At 37.9% G+C, this 21,242-nt stretch overlaps 1 protein-coding gene across 5 annotated transcripts in view; it reads left to right on the forward strand.

Moving 5' to 3' along the window:
* TRMT9B (tRNA methyltransferase 9B (putative)) overlaps positions 1–20,586 on the forward strand; it is a 121,665-nt gene extending 101,079 nt beyond the window's left edge. For 3 of the 5 annotated variants that reach the window (XM_054065166.1, XM_054065168.1, XM_054065167.1), the window contains 3 exons: positions 9,735–9,889; positions 14,168–14,341; positions 17,160–20,586. In XM_054065166.1, coding sequence (XP_053921141.1) covers positions 9,736–9,889; positions 14,168–14,341; positions 17,160–18,202 — 1,371 coding nt within the window. In that variant the 5' untranslated portion in view covers position 9,735 and the 3' untranslated portion in view covers positions 18,203–20,586. Of the gene's footprint in view, positions 1–7,022; positions 9,041–9,734; positions 9,890–14,167; positions 14,342–17,159 lie in introns of those variants that run through there. The other 2 variants (XM_054065164.1, XM_054065163.1) reach the window with 2 other exon arrangements.
* The last annotated feature ends 656 nt before the right edge of the window (positions 20,587–21,242 follow it).

Raw genomic sequence — 21,242 nt, forward strand, 5'->3', positions numbered from 1 at the left:
TTTAAGAAAAAAAATCTAAAAAGGACGTAGTATTACAATGTTTTCTGAATGGAAAACTTTAGTGATGTTTCTATGAAATTTCAATGCCCTCAGGGAGCTTTTCCTTTCCATGTTGAATAGGAAAAATTGCTTTGTGTAAAGGCCTTTCTTTGCCTTAAAATAGACAAATAGCAAGTTATGTAACAAGGTATCAGTCGTACCATAAAGAAATTAAAATGAAACAATCTTTCATTGAAACTCTGGTGATTTATGAAAACGAAGGATCTTTTTAGGGATTTTGACTGCAGGGGTGCTGAGCCTTCACACTGCTCAGTTGACTACACCTACAACTGGAAGAACCTGTGTCTCTGGCAGTGTCCAGGCACTTCGTGGAGGGTTACATGTCGACCTTTTAGTAACAACATAATACAATTTTTCTGTGTCTAAGTTTAGTCTTGAATCCTGATAGGATTACTGTTGTACCTTCAGATGCCTCTTGTCAGTATCATAAGCACCCAGTTGCTGTGGGGTAGTATGCAAGATAAGCTTTTTCTTTGAGCACGAAATCTTTTTTTTCTTTCAAGAAGGAAAATATAAATACATGACTTCCTGTGACTAACAGGTACAGAAAAATAAAAGCTAATCACTCAGTTTTTTTACTTTTGTAAGATAATAAAAATGTGATACCATCTTTGCTGTCATTCTGATGCTCATCTGTTGAGGGTAACTTAGGACCTAATACTCTTTGCCAAAAGATGTGTTCTTCTTTTAAAACTATTTGGACAGTATACTGAAAACTGAATACATTTGTGGACTGAAAAGAAATAGGAATATTTTAAGGTAGGACATTTATATGTTTATTTATTATAAACATGCAATAATTAAGAGTTTTTTATAAAAGGTATCAAGAGAATCCACTACTACTACTACTATAATTACTGTAATTGATTATGCAATATTTTATATTTAATCTTGGGATCAAAGATAACCATTGACTTCCTTAATTTGGGATTCTATCTGATAATGTCCTGCTTATCTTTCTGTCACTAAGATATTGTCATCAGAAGATCAATTTTCAAGAAACTGAATGTCTTTAGTTAGCTTGTCAGTTGTTTCAGTTGTGGAGGCTTTGTGTATGTATGTATATGTATATATATATATATATATATATATATATATATATCACAGAGTAACTACTGACAGTAATGAGCTCCATGGGCAGGAAAAAAAGAATTATACTGCATAAGTTAAAACTAATCCATCTGGAAATAAAATGAAAACTCAGAGTGTGAGGAAACAGAAGGAATTTAGAAAGCTATAGCTCCAGAATTGTAGGATGACATTAAGAAGTCAAATATTCCTCTGAATAGAGTTTGGCATGAAGAATGTAGACATATGGAGAGGATACAGAGAATGACAACACCACTTGTAAAAGACCACCTAGGTTGATTCATCAGGGAGGATGAAAAGCACTAAATATTTAATGCTTGGTTAACTGTTGGGTAAATAAGGGAAGGAAGGCAAGGTAACTGTTTAAAAGTATGTGAGAGATACAGTGACCAAGGAGGGAAAATATATAAGCTATATATAAAGCTTATGAGTAGCCAGCCTAGCATGGCCAGGGGCTTTGTGATACTGTTGCAGGGCTCTTAGGAAACAAACATACTTGCTGAAACTCAGGAAGAAATTAGTTTAATATCTGTACTAATTTTGCGGTAGAAACAACCCCTGTGTTAAAGAGTAAGAAACATTGTGAAGCAGCCTTTTTTTTGTTTGTTTTGTTTTTCTGTAGGAGGACACTGAACTCTTGCTTATAACTGGAAAAATTTAAGTATTGTACTTCACAGACACAGAGAGTCACAAAGCTAAATATCAGGGCATCATCTGCCTCCCTTGAAGCCGCATCCATTATGTCAACGTGTTTCCTGGCAGGTGCTTACTGACTTATGCTTTTGAGCCCTCATTGGTGGAGGCTCCATGAACTATGCAGCCCAGACTAATTTCCAGTGCTTTTCTGTCTTCTGTTTTTAAAATGCCTCACCTGTGTCTTCCTTGCTGTACATTAAGCCCGCTGGTTTTTGTCTGACCTTCATTTTAGAAAACACTAAATGTAAACACCCTCCCACTTTGCAACATCCCTTCTTGTATGAGAAGATGATCCTCTCTTGTCTTGAGAGGACAAGATCCATGCAGGAAACTAACATCTTTCCCAGAGGTTTACTTGATTTCTAATCTCTTGGAGTGATCCGTGATCATGGTTGTTCTCTTCTGTAGTATTTCTGGTAGGTCTACATAATTCTTGCTTGAAATCAGACATAATAATCAAACTGATATTACAGCAGTTCCAAATGTAGTGGACAGTTTTATGTAACTTGCAATTATTTGCCCTATTTATTTGTGTTAGTATTTGATTTTTTGCAAGAGTATGTTTCAAAAAACACCAACAGTATATTGCAAAAAACACCATAACACCATAATGTGTTAGATCTGTGAAACATTATAGTGCCCAGGTCCCTTCTGTAGAACTGCTGCCAGTCATTGCATCCTGCCTCCCTCAGCTGTTATTTGTGCAGCTGATTATTCTTACCTACATGAAACGCTTGCTTCTGTCTTTTTCAATCTGTCAAACCCACTTGAATTCTAATACCATCAAGGTATTTGAAGGCTTGTCAGTTTGGTTCATCTGCAGATATAATCTACGCTCTGGTCCATCATACAAAGAAATCACTGAACAGTATCCAAATCAGACTCGGGAACAAATTTCTCTTATCCTTCCAGTGTGATAGTGAATTATTGATAATCACACTCTAAGTATTCTTTTCCAAGTGGTACCAACTTCTACTGCAATTTCATCTAAGCTAACTGTCCTTATTTTTTTTATGAGAATATCAAGAGATTGGGGATTGTACCCGTTGCCCACGGTTTCTCAAAACTAATTTCTGGTGGGCTCAGGCACTGACTAATCTGAGATTGGTGCAATAAGTTCTCTGTTTATTAGACTAGATACTTTGAAAACCCTGAACTTATTTAGAAAGCTCCAACCTGTTCTTTCCTGTTCCATCCCAATTTCTTTTCCCTTTGTCACTGATCTATTGGCTCTCTGGTGGCGATTAACGTGAGTAGTGAAGAAGAAGAGAACCTAAACAATTTGGTCTTCTCAGCACCACTTGACATTATATTTTAATTCCCACTTAGCTGACCAGAGTTCTTCTGGTCCTTCCTCCTCTTCTAACATCTGAAGACGTGTATTTGAAGACACACATCTTTGCTGAAAGCTGGTTTATGAGTTTAAGAGCTTGAAAATAAAAAAGGCTTGGTGCTTTCAGTCTTTCATTAGGACAAAGTTTTTTTCTATTTTTCGGTTAATAAAAAAAGATAGTGACTTTATTTCAATCAATGAGTTATTTTAAAATGCTAGGTTCACAGCAAGCTTTTCATATAACAATGATTCTTGTCAAATATGTCTTGGCTTTTTGTTTTTCACTTCAGAATTTTCCGTGTTTTACTGGAGGAAGGGTTTTGAATCAGGGCTTCAGTTCAGTAAGGTTTTAAGTGTACTGCACAGTATTCTTTGCTCTGATTTCAGACTGTGCATTTTCATGGGCTTGTAACAGTTCATGCTTAGGTGAAATGAATTACTAGAGTTGTTAGACTTATGTAAGCAAGTCATCTCCTACTATGTCTTTTTGCTAAACTTATATTGCAGCTAGTTTCACTATTCATGCAGAATTCCTATTGGTTTTTTTCATTATTCATGCAGAATTCCTATTGTTTTGTTTCATTAACCTTTATTTATTAATGAAACTGTTTAATGGAATGGCTTGTATCGGAAGTAATTGAGTATGTTATCGTACTTCTATTTGTTGCCTTCATTAATGAAATGAGAGGGCACTGCCAATCAGAATGGATGTTGTTACTGTGATTTATAGATTAGATTCATTTTTGAAAAGGGCTGCAATGAGGTTTTGCAGTTGGAGATGAACAGGATTTTTGTATTTGCATGGAAAAAAAGGCTAAGGTTTATAGGCAACCATTAGGGCTTTAGCTTAGTTTTCCATGGCTATTTATAGTTTGGGTTGGAAGGGATCTTAAAGATCATCCAGTTCCAACCCCCCTGCCATGGGCAAGGACACCTCCCACTGGATCAGGCTGCCCAAGGCCCAATCCAACCTGGCCTTGAACACCTCCAGGGAGGGGACAGCCACAGCTTCCCTGGGCAGCCTGTGCCAGTGCCTCACTGCCTTCATGGTGAAGAAATTCTTCCTTATTTCTAGTCTAAATCTGCCCCTCTCCAGTTAGTAACTACTGCCCCTAGTCCTATCACCACAAACCTTTGTGAACAGTCCCTCCCCAGCTTTCCTGCAGCCCCTTCAGGTACTGGAAGGTCACTATAAGTTCTCCTTGGAGCCTTCTCTTCTACAGACTGAAGAACCCCAACTCTCTCAGCCTCGTATGGGAGCTGCAAGTAAGTATATTGCTCATTGTATAGATAGTTTTCCTTGTTCTGTGTATGAGGAGAGAGGATGCAAATTGGACTACCTCACTGTTATTACCAACTACAGCTGCACGTGTTGTTTCTGGAGAGCAGGGTATTGTGGGATATAGACCTGGCCCTTGTGGTATACACTGTTTGATTTAAGCCAGTAATTAATTAGGTTATTTGCATCCATAGCTGGATTTCACGCATAGCCAAGATTTATGTTGCTGTAGCCACCTAGAAAGACATAACTGTGCTGAATTTCCTAGGTCTTTGAAATAAGAGCTCTCCTAATCCAAACAGGATTGAGAATTCCTATAAGCACGTAAAGAGTGTTGCTAAGAGGGGCCCTTCATAATAGACAGAAATCCTGTATATTTGAGTCTTAAATTGAGTCGAGTAAATTTCTGTTGCTCATCAAAGGCATAGTGGAAATAGGCAGCTGCAACAGAGAAGACAAAAGGATAGTCTGTGGCTCAAATTAATCAAGAGCAATTGATTTGAAGACAGATAGGAGCAATGCAGGATTTGATGACTACTGTGAAAATCACAGGATGCTTCCAAGAGGCCATTAACAAAAAGTTTGGAACATGTTCCAGTTATTGTGACTGGCCTGGAACTACAGGCAAGGAGGAACTGAACATAAGCCAGATCAAGACTTCAGAGTATTATACATCAAATTAAGATAGTGGTGGTGATATAGCAAATGCTAAGGTAGATGGAGGAAGATGTGAAAATTGTAGGTAGGTGGGAGGAATAACTTGAGATAGATGAGGAGGGCTACAAGGGATTCACAAGTACTGCAGGAAGAGATGGAAAGCTTTGGCCAGGCTGTGGTAGAAGCAAAGTTTTTGGACTGAGCACTACCTCCTGCACAGTCCCTTTGCATCTGGGAGCCAGCAACTGTTTTGTCCACTTGAGGATAAGGTATTTACTACAGTTAGTCAAAATTGCAAGTTAGACACTTTCAAAAACAACAAAAAGACTGATCAATGTCCCCCTCCCCCATTAGTAAAAATAATCTAGAATTTTTTACATGTTGAAAACTGAGGTTATCAATTTTATGTTCTTGTTATTTCAAGGTCACGCAGTTAAATGTTTATTACTTCAGCAACATAGAAAATGTCCAAGCAACTTGACTTTCCTTAAAGCTGTATCCATGGAAAGTTAATTATCTAAAAGGTTCCAAAATCTTAATGGAAAAGGAAGAAATTAGATTGTCTTGGAGGCATGGGAGCTTTTAGTGAGGTATGTAGCTATGAAAATATATGATATCATATATTTGTACAATTCCTTTTACCTTCTGGAAAGTTGTAACTTTTAAGTTTTGTTTTTTATTTTGCCTTTTTTAAAAAAAAAAAATGAAGAAGAGCAGCAATGGAAGAAAGAGTCAATTGACTATAACCTATTTACTTTCAAACAGTTTTGTTTGCATATCACAGTTATATGTGATGGAGTGGTGATCCATTTCCCTGCATGTTCAGCAGAAATGACCCTACAACTTTCATTCAGTTTTCTCACTTCATAGATCAGCTGTGACAGGGGCCTGCTGTAGTCTCATGAACAAAGCTTGATGAACTGGGAAGCATTGAAAGGGAAGAGAACCCCACTCTTCATTTGTTATCCGAAGTGCTTGTTTGCAGGAGACTGACATTTCTTAAGCTGCATCCACATTTTGGAGACTTGTCAAGACTTGCTGCAGAGTGGCTGAACAGCTGGGTGCCAATTTACTGCACACTCCCTACTGCGCGCCGAGTCTCTGCGTGAACCCTTTGACAGGAGTTTAACCTACCACACAAGAAAAGAAGAATGGAGCATGGGGAAAGTGTGTCCATAATTACCATCCACTCTTCTTTTCCTCTTTGCTGGCTTATCAGTTTCCCAGTAACTTAAGAGAACTGGAGCACCTCCCATACAAGGACAGGCTGAGACAGTTGGGGTTGTTAAGCCTGGAGAAAAGAAGGCTCTGAGGAGACCTTATAGTGACCTTCCAGTACCTGAAGGGGGCCTACAGGCAAGCTGGGGAGGGGCAGTTTATGAAGGCTTGTGGTGATAGGACAAGGGGCAATGGGTATAAACTGGAGAGGGGCAGATTTAGACTAGAAATAAGGAGGAATTTCTTCACTGTGAGAGTGGTGAGGCACTGGCACAGGTTGCCCAGAGAAGTTGTGGCTGCCCCATCCCTGGAAGTGTTCAAGACCAGGTTGGATGGGGCCTTGGGCAGCCTGATCCAGTGGGAGGTGTCCTTGCCCATGGCAGGGGGTTGGAACTGGATGATCTTTAAGGTCCCTTCCAACCCAAACTATTCTATGATTCTATGCTGAAGCAGTGACATTTCTGGACATCTTGGATTTTTATTACCTCCTTTGCACAACAGACTTTGCAATTAGCCTGGAAGTTACAATCTAGAAGTTGGACGAACAGAGTATTTTGGACAATTCACGTGCAATAGAGGTGCTCTCTGGTACTTTCAAGGTAAAGACGTTGTAATTTTTTTTGTGTGTTTTTTTTTTTTTTAATTTCCTGTTTATAAAGAGAAATGTAGGTATTGAGTTTGTTTTGTATAGTTGTGTAGTTCTAAGTTTCTGATGTTTTCAATGAGGTTAGGCTTGTGTGAAACTGGCATAGCTGTATATCTGGTCAGGCTCCAAAGGTTTCTTGCCATTTGTAAACACTGAAATGGAGGAGTTTATTGCTAGGATGTTTCCCTGCCGTGCTGCAAAGTAAAATTTGATAGTGTTATGGATCTTGACCAGTAAGTCAAATTGGCAAGTCTAATTTAATCATGTGACTCAGTTATCTGCAAAATATAAACAGTCAGCAGGAATGGAAATTGTAATGAAATGGTAAATGAAATAATTTGAGTTTTAGTAGACTACTGTTATTCTAAGATGATAACCAAATTATGATCTTGACAATGTTTATTAATGGTATGTAAAAATAATAACCTCTGATGCAGTGTTGTAATACATGGAAGTCTCTAGCATGTCCCATATAGCAGAAGACTCAGTACCAGTCCCAGGGAATGAGAAAGTTGAAGGAAAAACCTGACAGTCGTGTTTTTCAGTAGGAAACCAAGCCAAATTTCAGCCTACATTGGAAAGACATTTTAGGAAAAGTATAATATAATATTGTATCAATGGGAAAATTCTTCTAATTCAAGTCCAAGTTGGCTTTTGTGTTTGGTTAAAATATCTAAATGAACCTTCAGTTCAGACACTTGCTTCTGTAGATGGCATAAACTGAGATTTCTGTAGCGTTTGGAATTCCGTATGAATGACTGAAAACATTTTCCCTTTTTTTTTTTCTTTAAAGAACTGCAAAGACTGAACAAAGAGCTTCAAGAAGAAAGATAAAAATACTTGGAAACACTGAACCACGTAGTACCCAAGCATGAAATATAAGCTAGGGCAAGGAGCAGATCAGATGACAAAAGTAGAGAAATTATTGTTAGTCTTTAGAATTCCTACTTATAGATAGAGGATTTCTAGGCAGTAGAACAACAAAATAAAGTGTGTTTTGAGGCAGAGAAGAAAGATAGCTGCAGACATGAAACACCCAATTTGTTTTATTTAAAGGTTGAGTAAGAAAAAAAAAATGGGCTTTTGACTCTAAGGAATAATTATTTGAAATTACTGCAACCATCTCATTCAATTTGACAACATGAAGTGGCATTCTGAGAAAAGTTCTTACTGAGTAATTTTTGACACACGTAATGTCAGTTCAAATACATGTTTCAATAATTTTGTTGTTCAGTCTGTTATAATTTTCCACTCCTCAAGATGACACTGAAAATGTGCCTACTATACTGTTACTGAATTTTATTTTTATATATATATATTTGTGCATGTATATATATATATATTCAGCTAGTAAAAACTGAGCCAATGCATCATAAAAAAATTGTGGATGATGTCAGAGAAGAAGAAAGTAAGGATTGTGAAGACAATGAATGTGAAAATTTTGAAGAGAGATTCACTGATACTGCAGTCAAAATAGAGTTGACAATTGTGACAACTGGGCCTGACCTTTACGTAGCACAGTACGTAAAACCAGTGAAATGGATCATCTTATGTACTGTTCTCGTAGGCCCTTGCACACATTTCATCTAAAGCAGATGAATATTTTCTTTGCAGTCAGTGGGATTAACTCCCATTTTATAAATTAAAATAACTTATTTCAGGAGTAGAAGGGGCAGAAAGAAACATTTTTTTTTCGTTATTAGTACAAAATGTATATTATTTGAAAATCAAGGAAAGCAAAAGAAGAACTTGTGTGTTTAAACCTGTACCTCTGACATTTTCAAATGCACCCAAAGGAGTCCCTTTACAATTTAGCCTTGGTAATATAGAACTTAGTTTGTTGGAAGGAGTTTGGAAACAGGCTTTGATCTCTGCTGAGCTCTTGAACAGTTAAATGAGTTCTGTTTTAGTAATGGGAATGACTATTTCCTGAATAAGCAGGCAGTTTGAATTAGTTTGAAGAATGCATGAAGAAACACTGACATGTAATCTCATCAGTCTCCATCAGATACTAAAGCCTGACCTGATTGGTGCTTGGATGAGGAGGAAGCTTAAGGACGATGTAAGATTCTCTATAAAGAGACTCAGTGTCTGCATCCATTTTGTGTTTTATGTGACCTTAGGACTAATATTAAAAGTCTAAGAAGATGCCGTATGAATCACTAAACTAAAATACTTCGCTAAGAAATGAAGACAGTGGAGTAGTGATAGAGAAATCATAGTTTTGTTGTTGAAGATTTTCGATCAACTTATTGCTTCTGGAAGGTGGATAAACTAGAAATAGTTTATGTGTGTTTTAGGGGCTCAGGTTTCAGGCTCCACGCTATATTTCAAATACCATACTAGTAGTTTGCCTACCTGTTCACCTTTGCTGCAATTGGAAGGTCTATTCTTAGCCTCCTGTTCTTAATCATTCTGCGCTCCTGCTGAATAAAATCTCTGTTTTGCACCACATAAGCTCATACTACATTGGTGAACCTTTTTAGGAATGTGCGTATTATTGAACAGGCGCATACAGTTATATAATGCTCCTCAGGCAAGATGATGTGTTAGAATTATTTCTTGGCTTTTGTGAAATAAAACCAGATCCATTGAGTAAAGCCCATTTTATAAATATGATGGTTGTTAGGTGGGTGTAATGATTTTATGAATGTAAGTGTAAAAGGTCACGATTTAAGCATGTCTATAAAATGTGAAGTCTATGCTACATCAGTTTGTGTTTTGTTGAACGTAATCTTTCTTCATTATATTATCAGGATGGAACATGAGGCTACTCAGCTAGAAAAGCAGCATGTGCATAGTGTGTATGAAAATACAGCTGCCTTCTTTAATGATCTGCAGAGTAAAGCGTGGCCTCGTGTTCGAAACTTTCTGCTGGAGCAAAAACCTGGCAGTCTCATTGCTGACATAGGTAAGCCGTTCCTTGAGATGGCATGAAAGATTGTCTGTAGTCCTTATTAGTTTGTATGTTACTTGTATATATCCTTCAAACCAACTCTATTTAAAACTCATTTGAGTTTTAAACATTGTTTTAATTTTTTTTAAACCCATATTAGAATCCATTTACTACTAGCCCATGAACAATTTTTTTGCTTTATTTTTATTAAGTTAAGCCTTAATCCATAGTGTTCCCCGCAGGTTTAGTGGCCTGTCATCCCCCTGGAGGCCTCTTTACGAAATGGTGTTAATAGCTCAATTATTTCACATTTCAGTTTCGTTAGATTTCTTGGTTTCTTGCAGACTGTTGGTCTGCAATGTATTGTTTTTCATTTGTTTCTTCCTATCAGGGCTTTAAGTTAAGAAAAATCTCTTGTGGTTGCTATTAAAGACAAAAAGTTATGATCTGAGAATTGCCCAATGTTCCTGAATATGGACACCAAAACCTCATTGTCCTGCTATGGTGTTGTCTTCCCTACATGTTCAATTTATACCTTGATTTGCTATTGTGCCTACAGACTTTTCAAGTGTTTCCAGATCATGGTGTGGATCTTTTTGTGTTATGACTTCAGTCCTATACAGCACATAATTGCGAACCAGATGCTCCTTTGTGCTATTGGATTTTCCTCACTGTTTAGACTAATAAAATGCTTTTCCACAGCAAAATGTGATAAATATACACAATGTATTAGGCATCTGACTTATCCTCTAAGAGAAAAACATTATTTGTAGATGTTGTAGGCTTTAATCAAAAGATAATACATAGTTCTCCTGCTGCTGTTGAGCAGTCCCCCACAAATACTTCATTGCTGTTCTTTTGAATATATATCTTCTTCTATATATCCACACTATTTTCACTAATAGTCTCAGCAGATAGCCTATAGAATACAGTCATTCAGTAGTCAACTTAATGATATTTCTCAGCCAAAATTTTTTGTCACCTCAAAGGAAATAATTTGAAGCTTAGCTGAAATTCTTTGAGGATTTATCAGCAGGCATCACTGTACTTGCTGAAAGCTTCAGATCACCCTGTTAGAGCTTCAGCTGAAATAACTTAGTGCATGTGATACACCTGGAGAGAAAGATACTTACATTAAGGCTCACAAGTACCAAGGTACCTCCTTTTATGAGGTTGTCCTTGAGATAAGGACAGGCAACTCAAGAAGAGTGCAGGGATCTTATTAGGTCATGCAGAGAGAAAATTAGAAAGGCAAAAGCCCACTAGAACTAAACCTGGACGCTGTTGTAAGAGATAACAAAAAATATTTTTATGAATATATTAAGCGGGGAGGGGAGAGCATTACCACCAAGGATGAGGAAAAGGCTGAGGTACTAAATGTCTCAATCTTTAATAGTCAGACAGTTATCCCCAGGGTATTCAGACCCCTGGGCTGGAAGATGGGAAGAGAGTGCAGAATAGACCTGCCATAATCCAGGAGGAAGCAGTTATGCCACCTGGACACTCATAAGTCTGTGAAGGGGAATGGAATCCACCCAAGAGTACTGAGGGAGCTGGTAGAGGAGCTTGCCAAGCCACTCTCCATCATTTATCAACAGTCCTGGCTAATGGGAGAGGTTCCAGACAACTGGAGACTTGCCAGTGTGACACCTATCTACAAGAAGGGCTGGAAGGAAGATCCGGGGAACTGCAGGCCTGTCAGCCTGACCTCAGTATCAGGGAAGATTATGGAGTGGTTCATCTTGAGTGTGCTCACCAGGCAAGTGTAGGTCAACTGGAGATCAGGCTCAGCCAGCATGGGTTCATGAAAGGAAAGTCCTGCTTGACCAACCTGATCTCCTATGACCAGGTGATCTACCTAGTGGGTGAGGGAAAGGCTGTGGATGTTATCTACGTGGACTTCATAAAGCCTTTGCCATTGTTTCCCACAGCATTGTCCTAGAGAAGCTGGTGGCTCGTGGCTTAGTCAATTGTACTCTTCACTGGGTAAAATCTGGCTGGATGGCCAAACCCAGAGGGTTGTGAACAGAGATAAATCCAGTTGGCAGCCAGTCACAAGGGGTGTTCCCTAGGGCTCAGTATTGGGGCCAGTTTTGTTTAATATCTTTATCAATAATCTGGATGATGGTATTGAGTGCTCCCTCAGAAGATTCACAGATGACACCAAACTAGGCACTAATGTTGGTCTCTCAAGTAATAAGTGATAGAACGAGAGGAAATGGCCTCAAGTTGCATGAGAGGAGGTTTAGATTGGATAATAGGAGAAAATTCTTTACTGAAAGAGCGGTAAAGCATTGGAACAGGCTGCCCAGGGAAGTGGTGGAGTCACCATCCCCCCAGGAGGTGTTCAGAAAATGGGTAGATGTGACACTTCAGGACATGGTTTAGTAAGTGTAGTGGTGTTGGTCTGACTGTTGGACTTGACTTAATGATCTTTGAGCTCTTTTTCGACCTTAATGATTCTATCATTCTATGATTCTTTGAAGATCCACAGGAATCTGACTATTATGTTTATTTTCAGTATATATTTTGAAGGAGGGTTGCCTGGTGGCATAAAAATTTTCAAAATGAGGTGTTCAATTGATAATTTCCTTTTCTGTTTAATACCACCTTTTAGTATTTTTGTTTGCTAGCTGTACGTGAAGCATGGTAATGCTAGCAGAATAAAATATTTTATCTAATTGTCCTGTTATTCATTCATCAAAGTAAATTAAAATAGCGTGGCCATTGTAAAGAGATTCATGAAGGAATCCACCTCCTGATGACTCATGTAGAAGTGAATCTCCTACAAATGTAGATTTTTAGAGTAGTGGGAGTGTTGTCTATCTTCATGCTAGAGAGAACTCTATACTTCCAAAAACTCACTGTGATTAGAAAGCACTCCACCAAAACCCATGTATTAAGCAACTGAATCTTCTGAATTAATGTCTGTTTCACTAAATGCATTCCTTCTGCAAATCCAGTAACCAACAATAATTTATGCTAATTTTAAAACTACACTTTCCAACTTACATGCAGAGATTAATGTTTTATTGCACATATTCCTTGACCTGCATTAACAATATTTATCTTTTCTATTTCTCTCAAGTGTTTTTTCAAAGAATAGTACTTGCTTTTTAATTAGAAATGCGCTCTTTTTTCACCACTGAAGTGTTGTGCTGTTCTCCAACAGTCCCTGTGCTGTCTCTCTAGATAATGGTGCACATTAACATCAACAAAAGCAGCAGCGCTGCAAGAAGCAGTGATGTTTCTAAAGATAACTCCAGGCCTTCCAATTGAATTACCAATACTGAGATGGTTCTTTTTGCCTGGCTGCTACCCCTGTAGCTTGGCTGTCAACTTTCAGAAACTGTTCTTCACTACTGACCCATAACTACAGTGAATATTTTCTAATCTAATTTTGAAAAGTGCCTGTTACGCATGTGGTATTGAAGAACACTCTGAAAGATTTCAATTTAGTACAGCATAGTCCCTGAGAAGACATAATTTTAGTCAGAAGACGTTCTGGAACAGTTCATTACATTTACATGCATTATGGTGCATTGGCACAAAGACAGACAGAGGACATGCCTGTGACATGGCAGGAATTTTTATGATTCACAGTTATTTTCAAGTCTGTATCTGAAGTTAAAGTTTTCCTTTCTGACTTGTGTCAGTGACAGCTATGGTTTAGGAAATCTAGGAAAGAAATGTGATGCACTGGAGAGGTAATGTGTGGGGTTAAGCAAAGACTGGCGAAGGGCTTGGAACAGAGATCTATTGCAGGTCACTGAAAAGTCGAAACACACTGGCTTCAGGAAAACCCCTTAACAGAAAGTAATTGGAAGTTGGACAGGTATTGAGGAAAGGGATCATAATGCTTGCCCTGTTCTTACTCTTTTCTGAGCACCTATTTATGTTCATTGTTGGGAACAGGATACCAGGCTTGGTGTGAAGCGGAACAGTTGCTTTTTTGCTCTAAGGTGGTGTCTGCAGAGGACCGCTCCTTTCTCTTTCCATCAGCACTTACCTTTATTCCTCAAAGAAATATGCATGATTTGCTATTAAACAGAGCTGTGTAATGAATATTTTTGTTGGTGGTGTTCATACTGTTATACTCCTGACAGTGTGAACATATAATTTTGAATAGTCCAAATGAACTCTCATGCAGTTAGGCTAGTAGGAGCAAGCTCCTGTTTTATTTTCCGGGAAACCTTAGAATTGGAAAAACCCTCCTGTTATTTTCACTGCTTTGGGAGGGATGGCAAATGTTTGGAACGTATGATTTCTGATCTAGTATACTTTTTTCTTTAGGTTGTGGAACTGGAAAGTATCTCAGTGTCAACAGTCAGGTATATAATATCGGCTGTGATTACTGCAGACCATTGGTAGAGATTGCCAGGAAGAAAGATGATGAAGTTCTGGTATGTGACAACCTTAACCTTCCCTTTAGGGACCAGTGCTTTAATGCAGTCATTTCTATTGGAGGTAAGAGAACATGCATGCTTTCTGGCCCACAGCAGTTTGGGGTTCCTTTTCTTTCCATGTATCTTCATTTCAGTTCAATTTGTTGTGAAACAATTCCCGCAGAATTACAGCAGATATTACTGACGTGAATGTAGTAAAAATGAAAAAAAAAAAAATTAGTTCCATCGCCCAGAGGCACTGTTGACCAGGGAAGCATGTGAATCATTTGTTTGTTTATACGTGGTCTTGTTCACCCTGTGGAGAAAGATTTCCTTCCAGCATGCATTTTAAACAAATAAAAACTAATATAAACATGGCTGCTCACAGTTTAAACAGATTAGGTGGTCAAGATAAACTCTTGGTTCTTCCTTAGGATCTGTTTTCACCAGCATTGAACTGAAAACTTGCTTTATAGGGAGAACTTGAAACTCATGGTTACTACTATGTGTAGTGCATTCATGTCACTTAAAGTAGTCATGAATAAGAACCTAGAGCTGTGCAAATGCCTGTTGTCTAAAATAAGTGAAGCATCTCAGCATCTTAGCTCCTCTGACCTCTCATTTACAAAATATTACTTATAATTTCAGAAGTATGAACTGGAAAAGGGTAGATGAGAAATAGTTAAGAGTACCTGGTTACAGTCTGCATTTTTAGCTCTGTTCTTGCTTGAATTTCCTTCAGGCTGTTTCACTGTATCAGCAAAAATATAACATGTGATAATTATTATTGATCACAATTAACAAGCTATGTGATATATGACAGATATATATTTTAAGATGTATTTTTCACATATGCAAGGTGAAAGAAAGAATGACTAATTCTCAGGCAGTATCTATATTATTTTGCTTTCATATTGACTAGTTAACCAGTGAACCCTATCCACATTTCAGGTCCTGTAGAATAATTTCAGTTCTATCAGATCAGCTGACTTTGAAGGACTGCCTAACTATCTAATGTTTGTACCAATTAAAGGCCTGACAAGCTTAAAAGTTCACATGGTATTTATTTCTGTACATTTAACAATAATGGCTTTTAATCCCCCTTGAACAGAGAGATGGTATGCCTGTGTCTGGGGTTTCATCGCATTCCAGAGAATAGCAGGAATTTATGCACATAGTCAAGTGCTCTTCTTGGCTTTGCTGGTGTAATCCTGTTTATAGGATTTATATTTCTGCAGAACCACCAGAGTCATTATGTAATTTTAACCATGAAGTGTATTTAGCCCATTAAATTAATTGTTTAGATAGAGCTTGCACAGATTCTTGTTGGATGATTGGCACTTCTTTCTGGTGAACGAAGCTCACATGCTTATACTGTCTCTGTCAGTTCTGATATTATTTTGCAGGAGGTAATGATATATGGCCTAACTCCACTGTGAGAGAAAATACCAGTTCCTTTCTTCTCACCTTGTTCAATAAATTGAAATTGTATTTATATTTTTTTTGCTAAGTTTGAGAAAATATTGACAAGAGTCAAGGCTACCTGGAAATAAACACTGACCATGTAGACTGGGGAGCTCTTCTCAGAGTTTGCCATCTTGTATTCTCAGCTGCTTGTGAAGGCCTAGTTAATATCGGTTGCCAGGACTGCTTTTCTTGACTTGTGATAAAAAAAACCTACATTTTTTTCCCTTGGTAATTTCATCATTGTTTTGAATAAAGATGGGGCTAATTGAACACACTTTTCATAACCGAGCTTTTGAAATAGCACCAACTCTACAAGCAGAATTGGCTGCTCTCAAGCAGCGCTTATAAAGATAACCTGCTTTTCCTGAAGGTGTGGAGATGTCTTCAGCTAAGAACATATGCAATTATTATATGTTGTTGTATGGGTAGATTGAATGTTTTGCATGTAGAAGTGGCTGGCTCCAAGTCTATTGAAATAAATTACAGAATCAGCCCTCTTTATGTCATTGATTTAATCAAATCAAGTACTGACGACTAATCTCAGTACAAGTTAATGTTTTTGAGACAGAGAGAGCAAATAACTGACTTACTTAGCTATACTCTGGCTGTTAAAATTGGTTCCTTTAGGTGAGTAGGAAGATAGAAACAGAGTGGAAATCTTGGAACCTGTCTTCATTTCACATTGCAGTGAAATTTGAAAATGTGAAAATTATCCTGGAAAGAAAATTCAAATAGTGATCAATAGCATTATTTTGACTTGGAATTTTTATTTTTTAGTGGCATGACATAATGTAATAAAAACTCCATCATTCCCAGATATAAAAATTAATAATAAGACACTTTCCTCTCTTTCTTTTTCTTCTAAAATAAACATTCTGTAAAGGCAACATCTTTCTACAAAATTAGATCAGTGGACAATATTTCTGTCTGAAATTTCTCACTAGTTCTTTTGGAAGTCCACTGATATAAAAATACAGAGCATCTTTTTTACTGATATTTTTTGCTGGTTTTGTTGCATGGTGAAAAGATTTTCTGTTTCCATTAGGATAAGTCTCAAATGTGTCCTGAAAACTGAAGCGAAACTTAATCTTCCCTAACTCACTGAAAGGCCAGGCATCTAAATGAAAGGTAGTTTGGTGCAGTCTTTTATTGGTGATGCAGAGAAACAGAAACCTCCACTTTATATGCCTGACTTATTTTGAAGCCCTATTTTGAAATTAAATTAATTTCCTTCTTTGAGATATTCATATTTTTATCCATTGATCATCGATACAAAAGAGAGCATTCTGGGGTAAACTTGCAGTGAGGTACCAGTAAATTCAGCACTATTGCTGACTTGCCACAGTGAATGATTAAACACGTAGAACAGGTTGAAGATGAAAATGCTGTCTTCTTACTAATGTTCAATACATAATGCCTTCTGTCCTTCACAGTGATCCATCATTTCTCAACTAAACAAAGAAGAATCAAAGCGATAAAGGAAATGGCAAGAGTATTGATACCTGGAGGCCAGATGATGATTTACGTTTGGGCTATGGAACAAAAGAATCGTCGCTTTGAGAAACAAGATGTATTTGTTCCTTGGAATAAGGCCTTGTGCTCACGGCATTTTTCAGAATCGAATCAATCTGGAGATAAGGGTGAGTTTGTGCACGCTGTGAAAAGCCAAGACATACACCCTGCACAGCTAGTCATCTCCGATTGTAGGTACCAAACCAATCTGCAGCCAGAAACTGATTCAAAACATTCCCACAATACGGACCATTGCTTATCCAGAGCCTGCTGCATGAAAATTTCTGAAGAAGAAAACAGGTTTTACAGTGCTCTAGGAAGATCTTTCCGCTCATGGTTTTTCTCCAGGTCCCTTGATGAATCAGCCCTGAGAAAGCAAACTGACAAACTGAAGCCTCTGAAGAACGAAGGAGAATGGGCAAACAGTACTGTACCCATTCAGCATTCACGACACTGCAGTTTGGATTTAGGTCACCATGGGGCACTGTTAAAAGAACAAAGTTTAGATGATGATGATGTATTCGTGGAAAGCCTGCCTCTCAAAAAACCACAGTGGTCACTAGCCACAAATGCACTAAAGGATTTAAGTTTAAATGGAGGACATCAAAGCATAGCGCAGAGCAAGAGGGAAGAATCTTCATTTATAAATGGCCCAGTGGAAGACACGGACTACAGCTGCAGCTGTAGTAAAGATGGTGCTGGTAAGTCTAATGCCAGCAAGTTTTTCAAAAGAACTTCAACAACTGACTCCACTGACTCTGCTTTGGATTCAGCAGTGTCTGTTGGGGACCAAACTGATGCCACGTCGGATACAAAAGCCTTCATGCGTTATTACCATGTTTTTCGGGAAGGAGAACTATGCTCACTGGTAGAAGAGAACGTGCCTGAGCTTCAAATACTTTCTTCATGCTATGACCATGGAAACTGGTGCATTATTGCAGAGAAAAGAGGAACAGAGCTATAAAGAGAACAAAGCAGAATTCAGTGACTGCAGATTTTAAGCTGCTCCTTGTGTTTCTATGATTGTGCAGTGTGACATGGAATTTGAATCTCACGTAGCTATGTACCATTCATTTCAGAGTTGTTATTTCTCTACCTAGTTAACTATCTAATACAAGGTCTGTATACAGGAATGTAAGTGGTAAACAATATTTATGTTTTGTTAAAATTTTATGAAGTTAAAACTGGAGAGTTTTATATTACTTTTAGCAAATAATCATGTTTTTAAATATACTTTTCTATTGAAAAATAAATCCTTTTCATAAGATAAGTATCAGGGCATCTTTTATGAGAAATACCCTCTCAGTAGAAAGTTTAGGCTTTGTTCTTCAAGCACTGAAAATGCGTCACGTTACTCCCTGTTCCTGACTCCTATAAATAGAGATATAGGCACATGTAGAAACGTACTTGATTATATACTGATAAAGTGCATGCTGCAAAACTGGGAGCAAGTATGGTCCCAGCGCTACTTAGTTTGGAGTGGAGTTGTTAATGGGCAAAACCTGTACAAAGCAAACTCTACATATTCTGTCATTTGAGCTTTGCATTTGGGAGCAAATGACAGAGCCAATTTTGAACAGTATTTTTGACTTTTGTTTTAAAAAGAATCTAATTTGTGTCTCAGGTGCAAGGTAAGTTTTATGTATTAGCTCTCACCAATACTTTATCTTAATTTCCTTTGCTGTAGTTTTTCTCTGGTTATGTGTACCTAGAAGTCAGAGGGATTTGTGAGAGTATCAGTATTATGTAAAGGTTACAAAGTATGAAATATTTCAGATACATATATCTTTTTTATAAACCTGGGAAGCTAAGATAAAACTAATAAAATTCCAATGCATATCTGATCAGCTGTTATATTTGCTCTTCTCATTCACTGATATGAGAATATGTATTAAATGCTGTGTTAAATAATATGTATAGGGACAAGATACAGTTTGTGTATAAAACCAAATTCCTGTCCTGTGCAGTTTAAATGAATCTTTTGAGACCTAAATTATAATAGATTGCTTGAGCAACTTCCCCAGTCCCTGTAAGACATAAATTTTGCTGAACATGGTGCCCCATCATCATCCAGTTGTACTGGATTGTAGCAGTTGCCCTGATGTAGTTGTTTACATCCAAATCATCTCACCCCTTTCAGTGGGAAACTTATAATGTGAAGTTATATATGTTGTGGATAAAATTCACCTGGCTTCTGAAGATCAGTAGTGAAACTGTAACTGTTACCAACTGAAGCAGGACTGGACAGGGCTTATTGCCTTGTTAGCATGAAATTACATAATTTTTAGACTATATACAGTCAGCGGTTTTAGTCTAGGGCACATCTTCAGCTGATGTGATTTCATGACGGTTTGATGGAGGTGCACAGATTCAGCCCAGAGATCAACCCTTGTGGTGCAGCAGTTTGAGACACCCACATAATTAATATGTCTGCCCTATTAGTGAGCAAATAACTTTGAATAATGAGCAACAGGAGTGAAATACTGAACTTTTCCAGTCAGTAAATAGACTGGATTTTGTGTTGTTCAGTAGAAAGCCCTGATAGTGCTGAATATTTTTTAGATGTAGCTGCCCAGAAGTAATTGCCACACAGTAATGTATTATATATTTATTTACTGGAGTGATGTCTGTAGAACAATTGTCTTTGTCTTCTTCATAGTTTGAGATCCTTGTACTTTATCCTTCCTGGGTTTGTACCACTTATACTCTCCACTACCTTTTGAAAATAAAAGCGTGGTTGAAGAACCATGCATCTGAAACTTCTGAAACATTACTCCACTCTAGGAGGTTCTCAGACACTGTGTCTGAGCCATGCTTCTGAAAACTGGCAATATCTCCTGCATTGTGGAGTCCAGCTACTCACAGCTGAGGAGCTGCTCCTGCTGCATCTTCAAGCTCTAGATTTAGAAGCACAGTGCAAAAATTCCCATGCTGGCATATTGCAGAGGCAGCATGGATCATGCTGAGCTCCACACCTCACCTGCAACATGCTCATGTTGGACTGGTGAGGCCTGCCTAATTTTTTGGAATTTCTGGAGGAGCTTGAGGATTTTAGAAGAGAACTCAGTTGCTTCCACGTAAGTTATGCCAGTGGATATTCAGCACCCCTGGAATTTGAGCCATGTTTAGGTAGGAGGTAGTTGATTATCACCCTGCATCCAGCTTTGAAAGTTCATCCCTAAACTACAACGTGTAGAAATTCTATTACACATATATAAAAATATTTATAAAAAATTAATAATTTAAACTGACAGCTGGGTTTAGTTAGCTGGGAGAAGGAACGCCACCATTTTGTTATCTGCACTTCTACAGTCTATCTGTGTAGTATTCAATATTTAGTCAGGCAGGCTGATGAAATTTGGGATAAACTAAGAAAAGAAAGTCTTCTGATATCTTTATAGCGGAAACTTACTATCCTTGTGACTGGCTGAATCTAAGTCTCAGGCTCCAGTGAAAGCTTCCTGCTCTGTAAGCTCTATGAATAAGAGCTATCACCTCAGTCACTAAGGTATTTTCAACTGCTTCTGTGTTTGCAGACTTCCTATGCATTGTTTGATCTGAGAGTTTTTACTGAGGGTGCTTTTAATGATTGTTTATTTCTGTATTGGAATTTCTCCTGTTTTGAGCTGATGCCATTAAGTTGCATTACATACCAGTTTGGATTGTATTGCTGAAAATTCTTGGGAGCAGGAAAGGGGAGGTTTGGTAAACCACTTTCTTTTCAAATATTCCATTTTCCTCTGAGGACATGTAATTACCATGTAACATAATTTTTATAGACTGGGATCAGTCAGCTGAGGTAATGAATGTGAGGTATGCACAGCAAACGTTTATTCCTGTATGCAGTCTCCCATCTATTTATGGAGGCTTCCTAGGTCTATAACAGCTCTATCATCTCATAAGAAGGTGGCTATAAATTGGAGAGGGGAAGATTTAGAATCGGCATTAGGAGGAAATTCTTCACGAAGAGGGTGGTGAGGCACTGGAACAGGTTGCCCAGGGAA

The sequence above is a fragment of the Cuculus canorus genome, chromosome 4 (genome assembly GCF_017976375.1).
Source record: "Cuculus canorus isolate bCucCan1 chromosome 4, bCucCan1.pri, whole genome shotgun sequence".
Classification (NCBI taxonomy): Eukaryota; Metazoa; Chordata; class Aves; order Cuculiformes; family Cuculidae; genus Cuculus; species Cuculus canorus.